General features: G+C 37.5%; 1 protein-coding gene across 25 annotated transcripts in view; it reads right to left on the reverse strand.

The window, feature by feature from the left end:
* Window positions 1-1,440: 1,440 nt before the first annotated feature.
* Window positions 1,441-22,366, reverse strand: part of DLG1 (discs large MAGUK scaffold protein 1) — a 163,198-nt gene continuing 142,272 nt past the window's right edge. For 10 of the 25 annotated variants that reach the window (XM_040612669.1, XM_040612661.1, XM_040612670.1 and 7 more), the window contains 8 exons: window positions 20,382-20,481; window positions 16,949-16,990; window positions 13,744-13,794; window positions 11,112-11,213; window positions 10,695-10,867; window positions 7,034-7,143; window positions 6,567-6,658; window positions 1,441-3,185 (listed from right to left, as the gene is read on the reverse strand). In XM_040612669.1, coding sequence (XP_040468603.1) covers window positions 3,079-3,185; window positions 6,567-6,658; window positions 7,034-7,143; window positions 10,695-10,867; window positions 11,112-11,213; window positions 13,744-13,794; window positions 16,949-16,990; window positions 20,382-20,481 — 777 coding nt within the window. In that variant the 3' untranslated portion in view covers window positions 1,441-3,078. Of the gene's footprint in view, window positions 3,186-6,566; window positions 6,659-7,033; window positions 7,144-10,694; window positions 10,868-11,111; window positions 11,214-13,743; window positions 13,795-15,338; window positions 15,375-16,948; window positions 16,991-19,642; window positions 19,677-20,381; window positions 20,482-22,366 lie in introns of all 25 variants that reach the window. The other 15 variants (XM_040612665.1, XM_040612675.1, XM_040612667.1 and 12 more) reach the window with 5 other exon arrangements.

Genomic DNA, 22,366 nt, shown 5'->3' on the forward strand with positions numbered 1-22,366 from the left:
TGATCCTCTACGGGAAAGGTTCAGAAGGTAGGGGAGCAGCCTTGTACGGGAAGCCTGTTCTGAACACAACCCCCTCTAAACCACCACACCAGCACAGTTCATGATAATTTAGCTAATTTTCCTATTTTATTCCTAACTCTACGAATAACTATATTTTAAGGAGATACTGAATTTCTTAACCTAATTTTCAGCACAATTTAGCAAAAATGCCTGCAAAGAAAATATATTAATGTAACTTAAAATAATAGAGAGAAGCAAATACTTCATCAAACATGCTTGTGTGTAGCATCTACAAAAAGTTGGGTTAGCAGGCTGGGAAAAAAACCCATGGTGCCTTCACTGAGCCAGGAAAAGTAGGGTAGTAACGCATCAGTATGGCACTATCTAGATTTTCTAATTATTCTAGTTGTTAAATTGGAAGCCTTAAGAGAAGTACAGTTATTGTAAAATACATCTTTAAAATAGAGAAAGTAAAGTTTAACCAAGAATCAAAGACACAGCAGGAACTGATACTGGAAAAATGAGATCCAGAGAAACACTAATTAACACAAAATCTTAAAAATTACCAGATAAAACAAGTCAACTAGGAGCATCAGGGCTGTCAGAATCAACTTCTCTGCCAGGGCTCAAGGGCAACATCTGAAACAAGCAAAACAAAAAGTGCAAAGAAGATATGCCAGAGTCCTTTGGGTTTTCTTGATACAAGACTTGTTTTCACTCTAGCATGACAACCATGCAAGGTAAGTCCTGCAGACTTCAGTGTAGGATTTGGTGACACCTGGCTAGTACACAACAAATGCCTGGCAGAAAAGTTCTGTGAAAGTTATTCAGTCACTCCAATATATGAAAGAGTGATTCCTCACATATCTATTCAGCTGAACCACACCTCTTTCCAATGGGTTTAAAAAAAAAAAAAAAGGCAAAAAAAGTGTATACAATATAGAGTTCTCAGGTGTTATTGCTGTTTGCAGATTCAATAGCTGAGATTTAGATTTATATTTTTTTAGTTATTCTGTCTTAAGATGTCTTACTATACACTTCAGATAATCAGTCACTTTCAAAGAGGCAAACTGTAGTACACTTTTAGCTCCTTCAAAAATTCATTACATTACTTGTCAAAAGTTGCATCAATCTTCTACACCTTGCACTTCCACAGACAGGAGTCTCAGAAAGACAGCACATCTACTTCATAAATCCAGAAAACCAAAAATTATTTTAGGCCATACACGAGCAGCTTACACTTACTGTAAGTCTTATAAATATTCCACACAACACCAGTAACATTTGTGTCCCAAGTTCAAACCTGCTTTTAACTTCACTAGCCCCAGTCTGGTCACCGGTGTTCCTCTAACACGTTGTTTTCATCTACAGTCTGAGTCAATTATTTTGAAATGCTACAACACCTGTATTTCTTTGGATTAAAAACACACTTGACAAATATATTGTACAACAAAGTTTATTAGCTGTTCTCCTCTTTCTAACAAATGGAATGGATAGTGTTGATAATTCTTTACAAACCAAATTTGGTTGTGTGACTGCGCCGTGACTGTCGTTAAGTACATCCCTCTTATAAACAATCAGTTGCAAACAAGCAATGGCAGGTACCAAATAATATGGGAATTAGAGAATTTCTCATTACTGAAGGTAGTTCCATGTTTGGGTACAACGTATTTCTAACATTCAGCACAGAAGTTTGTGCGTTGCAAATGGAAAATCTTGTGCCTATGCAATCCAAGATGAACATGTACAGAAAAATAAAATGTATCATTGACCCGAATTCTCCCTTTGGTTAAGACATGCATATTACAAGGAGCGGGGGAGGGGGGGGGAGACAAACCCCTGAAATCCCATAGAAAAAGAGGAGAACTTGCATGTTTGGTTTTGGTTTTTTGTAACTAATATTCCCTGGACTTTATGCCCAGCCACCATAGCCCAATTGATTTCTTATGTTTAAGGAAGGTAAATTCTAATTTGTATTTTTATTCAAAACAAAAAGCTAGGAGTAGGTGATAAAAGAAAAATATATATATTTTATATATATATTTATACGTGTGCGCAACTATGTAAAGAAAATAATTCCCATAGTTACAGAGTTTAGTTAAAGAAAGTTTAATATATATATATTTATTATAACAAAATAGGCAGTTATTGTGGGTAAAATATCCATTAAAATCTGACCCCTAAGAACACACACATTTTAGGCTACGAATCATTCTCTCATTGCCCTAATGACCATCTCTGCAGCTGTTTTCTGTATTACTGCCAACGGAAATTTGGCATTCCTCTGAAAAATACAAGGTTTCCTAGCACCTAAACATATTTTAGGCTCAAAAAGTGTGAGGACCATTATCTATAAACAATTTCTGTAAGACACTATAAATAGTGTTTCACCAGGAAGATTAAAAACATTACGCATCTTTGTCCCTAGCAATTTTATTGGCAAAAAATGAAAAAATAGATTATAAGAATATCCATATGAAATTATGAAAATGAATATCCCTTGAGCAATAGTAATGGGACTTAATGAAAATGTTAACTCAAAATTTGAGAGTTTCTTTCTAACTGCCTGGAAAGAAAAAAAAAATACTGTGAGAATAGAATTTAACTCAGAAAATAAAACCTGAAATTGATTGCCCTGACCAAACCATGCTATTAAAGTTAAGCGTGCAAAGTTACTTATGATTTACAACTTCCTTGAATACAATTATTCTTTCAATTGTTATGAAATTTTAAAAGAATGTCTATAAAGCTTTTTTGAAAAATCTTTGAAAGTTACTTTCCCTTAAACATTAAGGAATTTTACCAAGCAATTCCCTCCCACCCCCACCCCAAACTAATAGCTGGTCAGGCCATTCCACTGTCATGTTTGAAAAATGGCAAACCAACAACACACAATAATACAAATTATTTAAACTAAGAGAGACACCAAATGTAAAGCTTTATGGGAACTGCAGAATGTGATGGTTAGGGTATGAACCACGCTGGAAAGAACTAGAGGCAGGCTCCACTGGAAGGGCTTAAGAGTCGTCAGATGTAGTAGGTGATGTCAGTTAGAAAATGAAAAATAAAAACTTGTTTTCATAATTTTTCCTTTGCCGGAACCCAGATGTAAGGCCCAGACTGTTCCTCTATGATCTGTTTCACTTGGTTGTAGATTTCTTCCAGTGTGTCTCCTTGGACAATAGCTGCAAAACATAATGCGGCAATCAGCAACCATCCTTCCTAGCTCTGCACAGAAACCAAGATGTTCCAAGCCAAGCTGTTCTTTCCTCTCAGAACGGCAAGAGGATTTTAGATTGCTGTAGGAATGGACACCCGCTGAGATTTCTGGTTTTGCGCTGGAGTGAAGCACATCACTGATGGCACTGCAGGACACACAAAGCACCACCTGACTCGCTCAAGAGGCTTGCTTGGGGTTAGCAAGTGGTTTTCGCTTTACTACAAGTATACACGTACAAATGAGGTGGTGCCCTGCTTCCAGCTGGGACAGAGTTTATTTTCTTCCTAGTAGCTGGTACAGTGCTGTGGGTTTGGGTTTAGTGTGGGATTAGAGTTGATAACTGATGGTTTAGTTGTTGCTAAGTAGGGCTTACTCCAAGTCAAGGACTTTCCAGTTTCCCATGCTCTGCCAGTGAGGAGGTGCACAAGAAGCCGGGAGGGAGCAGAGCCAGGACAGCTGACCTGAACTAGCCAGAGGGATATTCCATGCCCTTACAGCCATACCACTATATCAGCTGGGGGGGAGGGAGGAGGGGGTGGCCAGGAGGGGTTAATCACTGCTCAGGGACTGGCTGGGCATCGGTCAGCAGTTGAGCAATTGTACTGTGCATCACTTGGGGGTTTTTATCCTTTTGAGATTTATTCCTTTCTCCTTCTCATCACAATTGTTGTTATATTATTTTATTTCAATTAGCAAATTATTCTTATCTCAGCCCAGGAGTTTTACCTTTTTCCCAGTTCTCCTCCTCATCCTGCTGGAGGATGGCAGGGAGGGGAGTCAGTGGCTGCGTGGTACTTAGTTGCTGACTGGAGTTAAACCATGGCAGTTGAGTCTTCTGCTTTTCCTGACCACGTTTTAGAGTTAACCTGCATCATTTCACATACCCTAGTATTCTTTTTCATCCCAAGGTTCATATGTGTTTCCAAAACAACAAGGCAAGACAGAGTACAGGGCTGTGTCCTCACGCAGTCGGTCTGAGTTGGGCTTGGTGTAATGCAGACTGGTGAGCTCCTCAGCTGGATCCCGAGGCTGGCTGGCTCTGGGATTTCTACCTGCTAGCACCACCTCTGCTTTTGGCCAGCAAGAGGAGGAACTCATGGAGTCTGTGGCCCAGCCAAGAGATACAAGTTTTATAGACAACCAGCTTCCTTATATAGTTAAAGAGTGCAATTTATATTCAGATGGTGTAAGTTAGTTATATTTTCTCCAAGGCTAGAAAACATTTAGAAATGAGCCAACATGGATGTGTTCTGATGTATCAGAGTAAAGCACTGTCTGGTGAAAATAAGAATGAAGCTTGAGCTGTTCTTATGATACTTCAGACTGAAAAAGCAATCACCGTGAGATAACAACCTCTTTTTAATTAGGATCACCACCTCAGTGTTGACAATCCAAGAGACAAAGTTTAATATGGAAGATAATCTTGGAGGCAGGCCAGACTCACTCTTTTTTGTGCATTAACATATTACTGCTGCTTCCGAGCTCTGCTTTCATACAAACTACTTCCTTTGTATTCCTACTTATCATTCCCACCCCTTAAAAACTTGCTCCCATCTGCAGCCCATTGTCATAGTGCCCGTGGGAGGCGGCTGTTCTATTATTATACGTCAAGTATAATGTTCACAGCACAACAGTAGATTATTTAGAAGTGCATTTAGAAATTTCTTTGCAATGCAAATAGCCACAAGCTTCAGCATCTTACTTCTCTCCAGCTATGTTTAACCACCCTCTTCCAAAGCTCAGTACCCTCAAAACAGACGACGGACGTGCTCATGTGCTTTGGTGCAAAGTTTAAGTCTGTTTAAACTTAACTTGATGATGAAGTTGATTTCAGTTGCCCCACATGACACAGTATTTTTTCACAGATTAGGGAATACCCGCACATTCTGTTTTACCACCTGAGTCATTTGAGTAGCAGCCTCCAAAGTGTAAGTAGTAACGGGATTTGTAACGTCTTCAAGTATCTCAAACAGATTCAAAAAAGGATTTCTGGCCTGAACTGGATTATCAAGGACAGATTGCTATCTTCCTTCATCAACAAGCCTTATACAACTGAGAGAAGACAGGGCCCTGAGGACTAGAGCACTTTAGAAGGCCCCCAGTGTTTTGAAACATCTTGAATTATGTCCCTTAAGTTTCCCTGAAAAAGTGTTCTATGTAACGCCCTGAGACAGCCTGGGACAATACCAGCTACTAACTAAGTATTTAATTAATATCTATTAAAATAAACTCACTCATTTCCTACACAACAAACCTGACACATTTACAAGTCATTTTCTAAGGGAATCTATAATAAGAAGAATCTGCAATATATGTTGGGAGTCCCATAACTTTCTGGGCGCAGAGAGAGAGCTACGGGAAGAGTTAGATGCAATATTGGGATAAACTGACAGCAGGGAGGCAGCAGAGGGGGAGGCGAGCAGACAAAAAGGGATGGACTCGAGCTGTTCGTTGTGTGGGTAGCACAGCGTAGACAGCAAGGCAGCAGCAGGAAGACTGGGGCAGGGGGTCTACTGATTCCTCTGCCTTCCTCCCATGTGAAGCCACCCCCCCAGGTCTCTGCCCAGGCAGAGCAGCACACTGCTGCATTCACAGCTCTGTCCACGTAAGATGTGGAAGGAGGAACTTGGGCAAAGTCATGCCACAGAAAGGAGGTGAATGGGGCAGCAAACACTGTAACACTGCAAAAGAGAGCATAACTGGTAGGAAATGAGCGAGTGTCTATCTAGTACAGGAACAGGGAAGACTCATTTAAGCCCTGAAGATCCTGAACTCCTGAACTGATTAATCTCCCCCTGCTGCAAGCCACAATGCAATTAGCACAGCGAGTGCTTGCAGCCCACTCCTTGCTGTTACAGTTTGGTCCATGGCATAAACAAATTCGATTTGCTAAGTACCATAATGTTGTAGTGCCCAATTTCTGGAGACTTAATTAATTACCATCATTCTTGATCATCTTTCTGATTTAAAAAAAAAAAGGAAAAAAAAAAAGACATAATAATTTTCTACAGGGAGCTTTGCTCAGCAATTTCAGCTCTGCAAATAAAAAGCTTTACGCATAAAATATCAACACAGCAAACATCTGCAACACTATACCTAGGAAAATGGTAGAAAGTCTCAGTTTTTAAAACCTAAATTAAGTTTCCAGTAAATTGCTGTATACATTGAATTAAATGATCAAGCTGATATCAGTGTAGAGGCACTAAACTGAGCCTATGCCTCAAAACAATCACAGATCAGCCAGAAAACAAAGTTCAACCTTATCTCAGCAGTGAGGCAATTACTGTTTTACAGCAAGCAGTAACATTTCAACTCTGGCAAGGGAACAGTCCCAAGCAAAACACACCTGTGAAGTGTTCAGTAAATTCTTGCTCCAGTTTCATGGCTCTCTCAAATGTCTTCCTGGCTTGCTCTTCTGTTAAGCGTTTATTCATTTCCCTGAAATTGAAAACATTATACATTTGAAAACTACTATCAACTACTTAGAGTCTTTTGAAATAAGGTTTTAAACTGTTGTCTGAATATTCGTCCTAATAAGAGGCAGTCTCCTAAATGATTCACCTAAGCAAAAACTATAGTGGGAATGAGCTGTTCTGACACTGTTGCATGGAATTTTGCACAATGACATTCATTCTTAAGCACTTTAATTTGGATTAGAAGCCCTGACTAGAAGTCCCTAGAAGTTAAACTCAGGAAATTAAATACTATTTAAAAAGCAAATATTATAATTGTCTTCACATAACCTAGAGGTGGCTTTTGAAATACAATGACAGTCTCAAACAGTTTAGCCTGAAGTATTTTACTTTTACTCACATGATATTTTCCACCGTTTTGGGTTTAATAAAAATGGAGATTGGGTACAGCTGGGCAATCTGCAACCTTTTGATGGCATTACCAGAAACATCAAGAATGCAATGTTTACCCTAAGAAGTGAGAGAGAAGGGAAAATGGTAATAAGCAAAGTTTAAGTCACAGGTATGCATAGTGTAATAATTTAAGACAGAAAACGTGTCTCTATTGCAGAGCCAACAAAATTAGAGCATTTGCATCTGTCATATCATCATTTCACACTTTGATAGACGGTCCCACAATGTTCCTCTGTTGGGATCATAAGTCATTTGAGATGTTCCTGACCATTCTTCCTTCCTTTCTCCACCAGAGGCTGCAACCCAATCAGCAATGCAGAATCATCTAGTGGAACAGCTGTATTTCACCCACACCACCAAAATGATTTATTTTTTTATTGGAATGGCTGTACTTCACCCATACCACCAAAATGATTTTTTATTTTTTTTTTAAATAATTTGAGGTTCCTTTAGGAAGGTGGCCAAGACACAGATGCAGTTTAGAGAGGAGACAGATGACAACTGGCACAGCGGAGGGAGTAACCACCCCCAATGGCAGGTAAGAACTCCACCATCAGAATCATCAGATGGAACTGAATACAGCACTCTCCTCCCCCCAGGTACCACAAGTTTGAGATGGTGTATGCAATTTATTTGGGCTGATTTTTGTTTACATCTCTTGAGAAACAAATCTAACTTAACCATTCCTTGGGTAGCTGGAAGACAAGGTGGTAGGGCTGCTTCTCTCCCCACCTCTATTGTCCCACTACAAGCAATTTTCCAGCTCTTTGGGATATCTCATCTCAAAGGCTCTTCCTGTACCTCAGCTCCTCTCATCTCTGATACACTCATTTCCACCTCACACAATTTTATTTCTTGCCTTTCTGAGTAGTATAGGAGTAATTTGCCATACCACCATTTTAGAAAGGGATGGTGGGGAAAGGAACAGAAAGCCACTGTCAGGCGACTAAAATATGAACAGCTTTTTCTTTAGCAGAAGACCAATGTGAATGGCAGAATTCTGTGAGCCAGGGTACCAACTCCTAAGGACCATAAAACCAAAGGTCACTCATATCACACAATGCACTTGCTGAACTCCTGGGAGATCACTCCTGCAGAGCACACTGAAGAGCAAAGTGACTGCAGTCTGAAATGACTGACACTTTTCTGCTTCCTGGCAGAAGATATTACAAGGATCACTTACGTTTGATCTCCCGCACAACAAAACCACAGAATTTTATTTCAGGAATTCTTAAGGAGGACAGAAGTATTCTTCCCACATGAACAATACAAATCTGCTTGCTTTCAGCTGGTGACAGCTGTTTCCCAGATCCAGTCCATGGATCTGGATGCTGACTGGTGTTCAGCAGAGTACTATACTACATGTGTTGACCTGTCCACATCTTTTAAATGATTTCTCTTTAAATGTGGCACATGCTCTGGGAATTGAGAATAAAGAGCATTACCTGGTCCATTTTCCTTTCTGGGATAAGACACTTAGTAATTTCTCTGTTTAGTCCAATAACTTGTGCCAGTTACCAAGGGTTTTGGGCAAAGGGTGGAGGACAAGAATCCCAGCACAGTAGCTGTGCTGGACCTTATGGAATATAACTGTGACAGTTTATTCCAAATCAATAATGAACATGTATTAAGAGTGGCCTCAGACACAGAGACTTGCAAGCTAGTGATTCCAAAGAAGAGAGGATATGAAAATTCCTTTCAAGTGAACACTTGGAAGACAAGGAAGAGAAATGCAAGTACTTCATGACACAATTATCACGTTTTCATCCAGGGAAGCTATTTTCCATATTTTTTTACTTGCACTGCATCTGATGGAGAAACACAATGACATCAAAAAGCATCTTTAGCTGTGTCCATTATAGGTAAGGAAATGACAGAGAGAGGAATCAGCTGAAAGCATGGGCCTACAAACACAATTTAAAGCTACTGGAAAAATACTATTTCTGGTACTTTTGGGATAATGGCAGTCACTTCTGTTATGCCTTCCCCCAAATTCATCATAGAAAACTTGGAAATTGTCTGTTGTATCTCAGTAGTAAGACCCAGTGCAAAGACTCATCTCTTAGGTGAGATGGAGAGAAATACAAGGAGGGAGTAGTTCCAGATCAACGAGTTTGCAACCTTGTCATGATTTTCAAGTCAGGTTCTGAAGGACAGGCCATTGTTTCCTAGAAAAATAATGTTAGCTGGAGCTGAGAAATTGCTGCATCTACCTGAAGCCCCACGGTGCCTGTACAAGAGATTTCATAGCATGGAGACAGCTGATAGTACTTTGTTCTTCATGTCAGTTTATAAAAGGTTCACAGTAGTTTTGGACCTTACTAATCCCACTAGACAGACAAAAGAACACATCCAATTTCAGGTCTAGGATGGAACTGAAGAATTGTATCTGTGCTACCAGGCGAAGCAATTGCTGACAGGTTTGTAATGTTTAAGCTGTTTAATAAATAGTTTCATCACTTAACCAAATATGATAGTTTCACAACTTCATTCAGCCTCCCGTACAAAGTACTGCTCATTTAACAATTTTGTAGTTAACTTTATTTACTTTTCTCGCTATATACCACAGGGCCAAGTTCTATTCCACAGGATGAGAAAGACAGCAGAAGAAAACTTCACCACACAGACCATAAAATCTCACAATCTCACCATGTTTGCCCTGTTTTTGACTCCAGTAAATGAAATTGCCAGAAACAGCAATACTCAGCCATTTGGCCACAATGGTCTACACTGTTTTCCAGAAGAGCAGCTACACTCCTTGTCACATGAGTTAACCACACTTACCCTCTGCATGTCCAGACTGAAAGTGCTCACGCTTGTGAGTTCCCACCTAGAAAATAGCTGTTTCTTCTCTCATACAGATCAGATAACACTGCCTACCGTAAACGCACCATATGTGTAAGCAATAGAACACGCATCAACCTAACATGGAACATTTACCAAGAATTGTTACCAATAAAATTTCTTTACAGCACACATCTTACTCTATATGCTTCTGTCTTCCCATTCTTTTTCAAAGAGCTCAAGTAAACTTCAGTTTAAATTTAGAAATATTTAGGTTTTGCAAAAATAGTTAACTAAAATCTGTTCAGGACAAAAACAGTTAAGGTCAGTGTTCAAAATGTAGTGGTAGTTATGTAAAAATTCTTTCTAAAATTCAGTTTGTTGTATTTACTCTTTTCCCTTTGTCAGCTAAATCCATAAAGGGCACAAAGAATAACATTTTTCCAAGTTTTCTTCTGCACAGGTCTATATCAAATGGATCACATATTAATCGACTCCACCACTACTATTCTTAGTTAATGATCTGTGTATGTGAGCTAGGCTAATTAGCCTGTAATTCCAATTATTTCTTCTCTATCCTTTTTTATAGAAGGCACAAACTATGGTTGCTCTTTTCCCATAATTTAATCACAATACTTTCATTATTCCAAAGACTCATTATTTCCCTAAATGCATTGGTGAACACCACACTTTGTTTCTAGTTTTATACAAATTCCTTTTGAAGTCAGACGGTTCCTGATGGCTTCTTGCCATCCTTCTCTTTTCCCCTGTCAGCATAGTCAGATAATCACCTCAGTAAATGAAAGTAACTGGCACTGATTTACCTTTTCTGCTACTTCTCGCACTGATTGGACACTTGTTCCATAAAGATGATTATTGTACTGGCCAGCTTCAATGAATTTGTGATCCTGAATATCCTTCTCCATTTGCTCTCGAGAAGTGACAAAATGGTAATCACGTCCATCCACCTCATAATCTCGTTTTGGTCTAGTAGTATCTTTAAATATAAACCAGTAATTTTTAAAGCAAAACAAAAAACAGTGACTTTTTTCCCTATAATATCCAAAAATAGTATCCCATTTATACTGAAAAATTTTCACAAAGAGATGACTGACAATTAAGACAGGTCTATAAAGTTTAGACAACATGTTAATTTTTTAACTCACCACAGAGGATGTCTATTAAGAAAATTAACAGAAAAAGAGTAATTTAGAATTGTCTTAGTATTTGCTGAGACTTACGTGGAACACAAGAGCCAAATTTGTCTGGAAATTCTGAGATCAGATCATCATTTATTCTGTCCTTCATGGGTCCCAAAACAATCACAGGTCGAGTGTAACTAACTATTAAACAGAAAGCAATAACACCAGTTACATTTCAGTATGACTGCAAACTCTCAAAGCTCAGTAAAATAAGCTTTATCACATGGTAATAACTTTAATACCTAAGGACAAGAAAAATGTGTTGAAGAATGTAAATTAATTAATACCATGGTCATATGAAGATGTTAGATCTTCACTCTCAAATCACTATCCTGGGTGACTGAAGATGAGTCTTAAATTATGAAGTCTTGGGGGAAAAAACAGTATCTTTTCACAAAATAACATCCTTCATTCTAATAAGAAAAGCAAAAGGGGGAAGTCTGAAAATCTTTTTAATTCAAAGAGGTGCCTAAGCAGTAGCAGAGTGCGTGAAATTCTAGATTTCTGTTGGCAGAAGCTTCTTTTCCTCCAAGACCACAATTAAATACTCATGTATGAAAATACTTGACTATATATAGCTTCTGTAACATTAAAACTTATTATACACTTCATAAAATGAAGTGTAGCATCTTTTAAAAGCAGCTTAACGTTTTTATAAAGTTACAAAGGGCTTTTGGTTGGAAATGAAGTTTAAGCAGGAAGTATCTGATTATACTGCAGGAATAATGAGAGACAATAACGCCTAAGTATCTTGGCATTAGCATATCATTTCAACTGTATAAATTTTAGTTTTAGATTCAACCTATCTTTACTGCACCAGTAAGTCCAAATTAAATAAAGTCTAACGTATAAAATATATTTTAATTTGACTCTCAGAACTATTTCCTTTCCAGGGTATTAATATATTCATAAAAAGAATGTCCTGGATCCAGTAACTGTCAACCTGTTAATTTAACAACAAACATCTTCGCTTTAAGATTAACGGTGGCCCACCCACGTCTCAAGTCCCACTGTGTCTCACATCTGAGCACCTTGCAATCTGTTTTGGTCATTACAGCTCTTGATTCCTCTGGGCTTCTTAAAAACAGTTTAAAAATTGCTGTGGTGACAAATTAAGAGGACACATACAGATAACATATGCAGGGAATGTATTACTGCTCCTAAGCAAAGGAATGAGGTGCCAGTTCTTTTATGGCCTTCCCCATACGCTATGTTAAGATGCATAAAGGGAGTTACAGTCATGTATTTAAATGCCAAAGGACATAGCTCTCAAAGCTTCAGTTTTACAGTATGATACTTACTAAACCACTGACTTGTGCAAAGTCTCATTCACATCTTTTCAACCTCTGTGTTAATTCACTCAATATTACTATCGTTCTCACTAAACCATTAAGCTATCAGACTCTGGGAAGCTAATGCCAGCTAAAAAGATGTTTCTCATTTTGCGAGACCCTCTGGCGTGCCTGCATACACAGACCCAGCAACTGCTCACTTGAGGGTAACAAACCTCCAGCTCCCTGTACCTGAAGCACAGCTTACCTAGCACGTCAAGGAGGACCTACTATTTCCCCATGTTTAGCAGGGTCTTAACTCATGCACTTCTCATCCATTAATTTATTTGGAGCCTACCAAAATTACAAATTGCATGACATAAATCATGTAGTTTGTGTCAGTCTTGTATAACAACTTCTATGACTTTTGGAAGCTTACTGAGGAAATGGAGCCCATGTGCCATGATCAACAAGTCAGAGTGGCAAGTATCTACAGGCACAGGTGTTCCACAATGCGATTAAAAGCAACTGGCCTGCACCACTCAGCGCATCAAACCAAAAATGAAATCTGGACACTCAAAATACAGGTAAAAACATGATTTATATTTACTCCAACTGCCACTTCTTTGATAGGTGACAGATATCAAGTGTTCCCAAAGGACAATCCCTTTAACAGATTGATATGAGCTATATATCAGATGATGCACATCAACCATTAGCACTTGTGGTGGTGAATGGGAACACTACACATTCTGTATCTGTTATACACAGTGGAGCCAGATCAGGACCAAGGTGAAAAGGGAAGTATAGCATCCCACTGGGAATCAGTGAAAAGCATTTTATTTTAAATGCAACTGTGAGAAAATATTTTCTCCTATCAATTTCCATTTAATTAAAAATATTTTTTCCGGGGGTGGGTGGGGATAAAAATCACCTGGTAATTGCTAACCAAATTAGGCATATAAAAAGCCCATACAGAAATAAGACTGCCATGTTTTAGAGAAATTTCAATTAAAACTTATTGAAATAGACAAATGATCTATTGACACACTTTTTGCTGTGGCAGAAAAAAAGGAAAAACAGTGAGAATGCTAAAGCAATAAGAAACAGAAGAAAACCATAATTTCTGAGGGTCACACTGGTGAAACTGGTAAACATGCCACATTTTCCTTAAGCAAAGTAAACAACAGAGTGAGTTATTTTAAGTAGCACACCTTTGGATTTTGCACTAAATAATTTAGCAATTGCATTTAATAATTTATGCCTTTATGTTTTATTCATTTGAATAATGGTAACAAGTTCAAACAGTGAAGAAGTTTATCATGGGGCTCAATACACAAGGGCACACGAAGCATTCTGCTAATTCGAAAGATATTTATTTTATACTGAGATCTACAAACCTTCTTGTTGATTGACTGGTTCATATGACAAGACATATTCCTCTTGGCCACCTGAAATGTAAATGCAAAGACAGATCTATGTATTTTTTTCTAAACTAACATTTAAACTGAGTCACTCAATGAACTACAATGATACAGACATTCCTCAGTAATATGCATTACAATGACACTGATGGACATTTTTCAAGAGTGATGAATTATAAAAATCACAAAGATAAGCCAAACACAAAATTTTAAAGCATAGGACACATACAGTATAAATTATTTCCTGATTTATGTTAGCACATCAAACTGACATCAAGCACAAGAAGAATTTTAAAGCATTACTGAAATGCTCTGATACACGTTTCCCTGAACAAAATGCACACATGCTATCATTCACTGCTAGAGGCAATGCCACCTTCAACGTGAACATCCTCCGTACTTTCAAGCCAGTATTTTTACAATAACACATTTCTATATTTATGCAGGGCTGACAACCATGTATGTCAGGGTGTATGTATCTTCCATTAATTTTATCATGAAGTGGCATTTATATAAACATCTTCAACCAATCTAATTCTAAAATACATATATATGATTGTATATACTAAATAACTATTATTTTATTAATGAATTCTTAAAGAATAAGTTGAAAACAAAGAATGCTTTCTATTGTTCTCAGCTCCAGAAAGCACATCAGCAGTGAATGAAACTAAAATAACTAAATTTTGACCTTTGACAGCTGCAGGCTTTTTAAAAGTTAGTGAAGCATCTGAAATATACCTCAGTTGCCATCTCTCTTAAAAGATCATTTCTAGTGTAATAAAATATTGCCAAGTAAGATGTCTTGCAATGAAATCACTAAAAATTACCTGCATGACAGCACAGAATTTATAATTCTGAAGAGACAAGCTCAAATTATAAGACATTACGTGAACTTTGAATAAAATACAGTTCTTCAATAATCCACTTGTATAATTTTGGGACATTCTTTGGAGTTCATAAGCCATACTTATGACAAGCAGAGGAACATACTGATGCTATACCACAGTTATATGGAAACAGATGGGTGATGAAGGCTTTTGTAAATTCATATATTGCTTCCATGCACCTATTCTTTACTTCATAGCAAATGCCATTGATCTTTTAAATCTAGAATTTACAGTGTCATTACAAGAAGTATTACTCTTATTTGCAATAAATTTGCATTCAGCCTGCACTACAGCAATACATGAATGAACATTTTAATTTTGTAAGTTATTGCAAGTGAGGAATACCTTAAGACAGAAACAAAAACATGCAACCTGTATATTTTAGTATCTCAAAAATTACTCATGCAAATGGATTTTAGGACAGTATATACTTTCAGAACCCCTTTTAGGCTAGGGAGAGGTATAGGGAATCACCAACTATCAACTTAGCTATGAAAGACCCAGCTCACAAATAATTGATACTTCTTTGGAGAAGTCGCATTGCTATAAGGTAAAAAATGAGTTAAGCAAACTACCGAAGAGATAATAACAACTAAAAATCATCCCCCTGACTGAGGGCAAAAAGTATATATTGTCACTGCTTTGCTTTACTTCGAAAAAATGAATATTGATAGAATGAACCTTTTGAACAACCGTACTCATCTGTAATCAAGATAACTTTCATATTAGACAGCAGTAAGAAGAAATTAAAAAAAATTTAATTAAAAGTGCTTGGAATTACACATTCAGATAAGCAAATCCATGACAGTCATAAAATCTGGACTTCTCAAGTAACAACAGAGTAAAAAACTACCTAGTAGTACCAATAATGAACTTTAAACATAAATAAAGCAAGCTCCAAGAAAAAAAAAAGGCAGGGGGAGGTATGTGATGTGGAGTGGAAAGCAGCAGATTTATGGAGAAACAGTCATTGTTAGATATTTTTAATAGTGTGTCATTAAAAATGGTTAAAACTTGTAAGTTTGTCAAAGGCAACTTCCATACATGCTCAATTTTGTGTTATTCAGGGACCATGAATGCCTCCCCCAGCTGGTTTCTTTCTAATTACAGTCTATGACGCTGTTAGCATTTTATATACAAGTATCTTGAGTGCAATCATCTGGAAAAAAAATGTGGATCATCACCTTTGATAAGATCTACAGCTTCCAAACAAATATACCTGTTGATGAACCACTTTCCTTATTACCCTAACATAAATCATATCTGTTTCTGAGGCGCCCGTTGTACAGTTAGCAGGCAACCAGGAGCTGATCAGGCAGCCACTCGGCATCACACTGCGTGACTTTTACTATTCCTTCTTTTTATATTTGTCTGCAAAACCTCAGCTTTTTCATCTGGCTGCTCTGCTCTATCCTGGGTTCCAGATCTGGACCGTGCACCTTACTGAGGAGTGGTTCACTGGAGAAGACCAGTGGGGTTGAAGTTCTGGCTCTGGTTTAAGACATTTTAAAGCATTGTTGTGTAGCATCATGCAGCATGTTCCCCACTGTGAACACGTAGTACTACTGTAGCTTGGGTAATACTAAACAGTATTGTAGCTTGGGCTAGTAAAAAAGCTAATGCAGGCTAGTAAGTAAAAGATACTATGTCCTCAGAGAAGGAGAGAGAACATGTAGGCATGCCTAGCATGGCAATTTATCGTAACTGACTCCAGCACTGAATGTGTGTCATATGCTTTGAAGGCAATTCATACTAAGCACCCACACTTGACAAAATAGGAAAGCTAAAAGCAAGGGTAAATACATGTTTGCTTATCTTTACTTTCATTCAAAGTATATACATATTAAATCTGAGTATTAGTTGTGGAAAATTGCAAATAGTCATTGCACTGTAACAGATGACACAGTTTATTTACACTTCAAGTATTAAGCTCAACTACATATATTTGGCAGCATTAGCTTTACATTTAGATTTTTAATAGGTCTAGTTACCTCGCAGAATTAAAAAAAAAAAAGCGCAATATATTCAAAATAAGCTGAATTAAGAAAATCACAGATCACAATAGGAATATCCATAAAGAAGGTTTGCAATGATTCTCTCTAGTCAGTTTTTTAAAAACCAACAACAACATAGCACAATTTGCAGTACTCCAAACACATAAATACGGATTTCACCTGAAGGTGACTGGGAAGTTCTATTTAACATGTAAATACCCAGAAAAGACAGACAAACAAAACCAAAGAGCTACTAAATAAAAGTTCTAAATAAACAAAGAACTTAAAAACACTTACGGTAACTACTTTCACTATCGCTGGCATTAGAGGTTACATGCTCTGAAATTGCAACACAATGGGAAAAAAAATAAGGAACATACACAAATGGCATGAGTCCAAAAGAAAGCAAATTGACACAAAATAATCCAGATGAAAGACAATACCGATATCAAAATGCTGAAATCAATACATACTGCATATAAAAGTTTTAAGGTACTTCTCATAGCTCTCAGGATCAAGCTTAATTTCATACAAAAGGAATTGATGTTAATAAAAAGAAAAACATTAAATAGCATATCAAAGTAAGTTTACGAAAAGTACACCAATTCATAGTTCACATGTAACCTGCAATTTTTATGTTTTCACTTCAACATTAATTTTGTTGTGCAAAAACTATGGAATTAGGCATTTCAACTTTTACGCAGGCCATTTATTGATTACATTAAGAGTCTTGTAGCAGAAAATAATGGACTATATTACAGGAAATATAGTGTAGGACATTCAATAATAGACACTTTCCTATGGTACATTAAATAGTTTACTTGAAGTGTGATGCAGAATTAAGATTCCTCCCCGCCACCCCCCTCTCCCCCCCCCCCCAGTAATGCTTTAATTTTCAAAAGGTCCTGACTTATTCTGGACTATCAATATTATTTTCATGCCTTTTGCAGAGTAATCAAAATACTTCAGTAGCTACAAGGTGTTTGTGTTTACTTTTTTAAGCTATGTAATTGTGTTAAATATTTATGATAAAAATTTAAGCAACTGAAGAACTTTAGGTATCAATCTATTCCGTTACCTGAAAGTTTTACAAATCTAGTGAACAAATACAATTTCGATATTGCTGATCTTTATTAAAGAATCAATTTTCATGCCACCCAATGAGTGTGCCTATTTGTGTGAATGTTAGTGTTTTACATTACATTAAGTCTGCATGAAGAAGCCTGTGTTTGACCTATACAAATTAAACAAAACTAATGTGAAATTTTGTACCAAACAGTGTCCATACAATAATACATATTGTTGCCATGAGGATCCTTTTTAATACAGTAAATCCACTGTGGTTCCTCCTTTATAAGACTGAAGAGATGGAAGAAAAGGGATTGCAAAGGTAAGAATACAGTTACGAAGCAAGCATGCTTCTAGTGATTAATAAACATTTTAAAACGTTAAATCATCCCTTGTAAACTAATAAACCTTTTAAAATGTTTTTGGATAAAGTGATTTAACATCTTTAATCCACAAATTTCTGGCTAGACTGAACTCCCTCATTTCGTTTCTGCACAGGAAGAACAGACACATACTTCCTAATGTTTGTGAGTACCAGCAATTTGGATCTATTTCCATTTCCTTTTCTTGTCTTGGAAAAAGAACATCCGCATTGGCATGGATGTGGGAGAACATGAAAGCGAGACATTGTCAATTGAGAATACAAGTGTTGTGACAGTCTGATAATGGGCACGACTGGTGGGATGTAAAGCCTAAAATGCCAGCAAGAACAGCAGTCTTGCAGAGCCCAAGTAACATGTTTTGCATTAAGCATGGTAAGGCAGTTTCAAAAAGCCTGACTGTGCTGAAAAACAGGCGAGAAACCACTGGTTTTATAACAGAATCACCTAGTAACATTTCTGGACCATATTACATAGTTTAAACGAGGTATGATCATAAGGCCGTAAAGGCTGCTTGTGATCTTCTGCTCTAAACCATAAGGCCATCAGGGTTGCTAAGGTCTTCTACCCTAAACAAAGGATTTCCTTGAAACTAGCCATTTCAGCAATGGAAAATCAATGTTACAGCTACTAGAATTTTTATTTTGTGACTGAGGCCAAGTATTATGAGCAAGTACAGTGCTACTTACACCTAATTTCAGGAACACTATGCATAGCGGTTATGGCCTGGGAAGAAATGTTATTCTTCACGACCTTTAGTCACATATCTTTAGTGACTAATTTTGCTATTCTATGGACACACAACATATGTGTTGAGTATCTGTGATGAAAGCAGGGTCTTGACTCTTTTGGGGGGGGTCATTTTAGTACAGTGGTGATGTCTGTGTACACAAATATCTGATAAGCGTACTTGGCAACTCTTGAATCTTACTGTACTCAAGTAGATAACATTTCTGCAAGAAATACAACAAATGCTTCTGTATCTGCTCTGTTAGCTACCCCTCTACCTGATCTAAAAGCATCATAAGGGTTCAATGAAGTCAGACAAACTCTCATGGCAATTTTAAGCAAAGTTTTTTGTTTGTTTTAAGTAGCTGTAAACGTCAGTCACCTAGAGAGAGGATTGAAAACTGTAACTAGTTAAAGTATTGTGACAATAGTTGTACTATTACTACAGAAAGCCGTAGGTTATTTTTAAATAAACAAAAAAAACCAAAGACAAGATAAAAGCGACGTAAAAAAAAAAAAATCACTAAATTTAAAAACACAGTACTATTAAGGACAAACAAGTAAGCGCTGGTAAGCATCTGAATAACAAAAAAAACCCAAAACAACCTAATGAGATAGTCACATGAACTGAAAGTAACATGTTCCTGAAAGCAAAAATGCTCAGAACATTACAAACTAGGAAAAGCTTATGAACATTTTAGTCAACCTCCTTATGCCAGTAGAGCGCCAGTCTCAAAGAGATCTGTTTAAAAAAAAAAAATAGTAATTTTTCAGATGGAGGTTAAAGTAACTTGGGAGTATTTTGATCACTTACTCAGGCCTTTTGATCCCATGTCGTCAGGGACCTCCTGCAGAGTAGTCCCCAGAGGGCAAGCAATAAAAAGACAATCACAAAGAAAATAATTGTCAGTAATAGATAAAATTGGCGCTACGACAGGAGACAGTTCCCAGAACATCACAGGGGAAGGTAAGTCTATAGGATTTGACCTGAGCAGCACATAAATAATCAGTGATGCAAATGGCAGAGGATGCAGTTTGTAGCAGAACTAGTCCAAATTAGCAAACTTATGCAACTGGTTTTTGAGAAGACACTTTGTTTTAGTGCTGGCAATGATGACGAAAATCAAAGTAACTTCTCTTCATTAGGAAGACCAAATTGGAATGAATGACTTGGAAGAAACCAGTCTAAAGGGACTGATTCGAGAGGCTGGTAAGCTCCATTACGCTTTCCTCGCTGTTGTGCCCTCTGCCTCAAGTCAGGAATGAGGAAGCATCACCAACAGCGCTGGAAGGCTGCTATCTCCTCCAGCTATGTACACGCTGTCACTCAACAGTATTACCCAGTTTACTCCCAACTGGGGAACTCTTGGGTTAAATTTTACTTTTAACAGCAAACACAGGGTTGTATTGATTTTGTAGGCTGGTTTGCTGTCGGCACCTCAAGCTGGTTATCCTGTTGCAGCTCATGAAACTGTCTCCATGGTAACACCCTACTGCAATCTAGCAGGCCCTTCTACGTGTGCTTCGCTCTCCATCGAATGCCACATACTTACGGTCAATATCACTGGTTTCCTGCTCACTCTGGTCCTTGTTCTTGTAGAAGGGAAATTTTCGGGAAAAGAGGTTCTTTTTACGCTTGTCATTGAATGACTGCTGAAGAAGAGAAGGAGGGGCAAAACAAAGGATGTCTAATGTCTGTGTGAACAAAGGCCCAGACCAGCAGCTTTGTGGAAGCTGACTCCTATAACCACATTATGCAGTGCGTATTTCCGTTTAACACTACCTTCTCAGCTCATAAAAAATAGAGATGAGGATCGTGGCTTTGCTCACAATCTCCAGATTTCACACACTTACTACTGAGAGAACTGGCAGGCTGGGTCACCCTATATGACCTGACCTGTATTTCACAAATTTAGGTTTGCTGGGAGTGTGAAAAGATGTGAAAAACTAGGCTGCTGTAAGATGACCAAACCACAACAAACCTGAAGTCAATTAAATCACTGATATTATCTAATATAGGGGTTACAGTATTTAAAAAAAACCAAACAAACAACAAAAACAGAAACAAAACCACCGAGGTTTTACACATGCTTTTGCAAACAACTGACATCGTAACAGCACACCAGAAGTATTTGCCACTGTATCCCCTCTGCAAAGGCAAAGCCATAAATACTTTGGGGACAACTGCCAAACATCCTATACAGTAAAGAAAAATGGAAATTAAGAGCTGGCATTGTATCAAATGCTCTTACAATAAAACTAAGTAACAGTGAAATATGAAAAAAAGAAGAAATGTGTCTAGCTAAAATATTAAAAAAAAATAATTAAAACCTCCAAACTTGTATTTGCTTCAGTCTTTCACAATTGTGATTCATTGCAAGTTTCCTGAAAAAAATGACCTTGCTCTGTGCAAATCTGCATCCCAATACCAAGACTAACTTTCAAGAGATAAGAAACTCATTTGGTTACTGTGGCAATTATTTTTTCAAGGGGGCATTTATGGAGAATTACCACATGAAAAACCCTGAATGTCCAAGGATCACATTCAGCAACTTTTTACATTAACTACTCATGTTGAACAATTTCTGCATCTTAGTTGCTATGCAAATTTCTAGTTACCTACACAGACATATACATATCTACCCATTTGAATTAAAAGTATTATTGTGCTCCTTTTCTAAGTTATGGAAAGTGTCAACCTATTTTCATTCATATATCAGTACATCTATGGGTATAATTAACACACAATTTAGTAATATCTGCCAAGTCTTCTGCTGAAGATATGATGTGACTACAGCACCTTTAAATTACTGTTCAAAGTCAATAAACTCAATGTACAAATAAATCAGTAACATTTTTATTGCAATTATGCCCAGAACTAGAACGAATACAGCTAACTTGAAGCCAGCTGAAATTTCTTTTCATCTTTGGGCATAAGTGAGTCACCTGATCAGTTCTGCCAAGACATGAAGTTTGCCTTGTTTTTATCATTTCGTTTGCAGAAACTCTATTATGGGAAGGATGGCAAAAGTAAGAAAATGCCCAGCTTGGTTTTGAGAGTGTCGAGACCCTGTGCTGCACCGGGTACTGTTTATTTCTAAAGCCAAGCAGAGCCCATGTGCAGTAGGAAGCAGTAAGACTTCTGAAGAACTATTTTTTTAAAAGCTTCTTTAAAAAACAAAGATACTTTCAATTCATACATTGAAGACTCAACATCTATTTCTAAAATTTGGAGCACATTAATTTTCAAGTGATTGTCTGTCTGCAGCCACTGTGAGCTCATCTTCCTCCTTAATATGCAAGAGTTGCAAAAAGACGTATTAACTCTCCTACCAGCATTAGGTATGGACTGAAGTATAGCAACAACTAGGGGTCAGATAGGACAGAGCTTTTTCAAACAGTGGGCCACCTTCTTTGGTACAATTACAAAACTAGCATTTGGCCTTAGTAAAGAGAATGCCTATAGAGCCACACAAAAGCTGCATCCTGCTACAGCATTAACAATCCTTCTGGCCATCTGTTTTAATACAGGCTTGCT

This window comes from Falco naumanni, chromosome 13, assembly GCF_017639655.2.
Source record: "Falco naumanni isolate bFalNau1 chromosome 13, bFalNau1.pat, whole genome shotgun sequence".
Taxonomy (NCBI): domain Eukaryota; kingdom Metazoa; phylum Chordata; class Aves; order Falconiformes; family Falconidae; genus Falco; species Falco naumanni.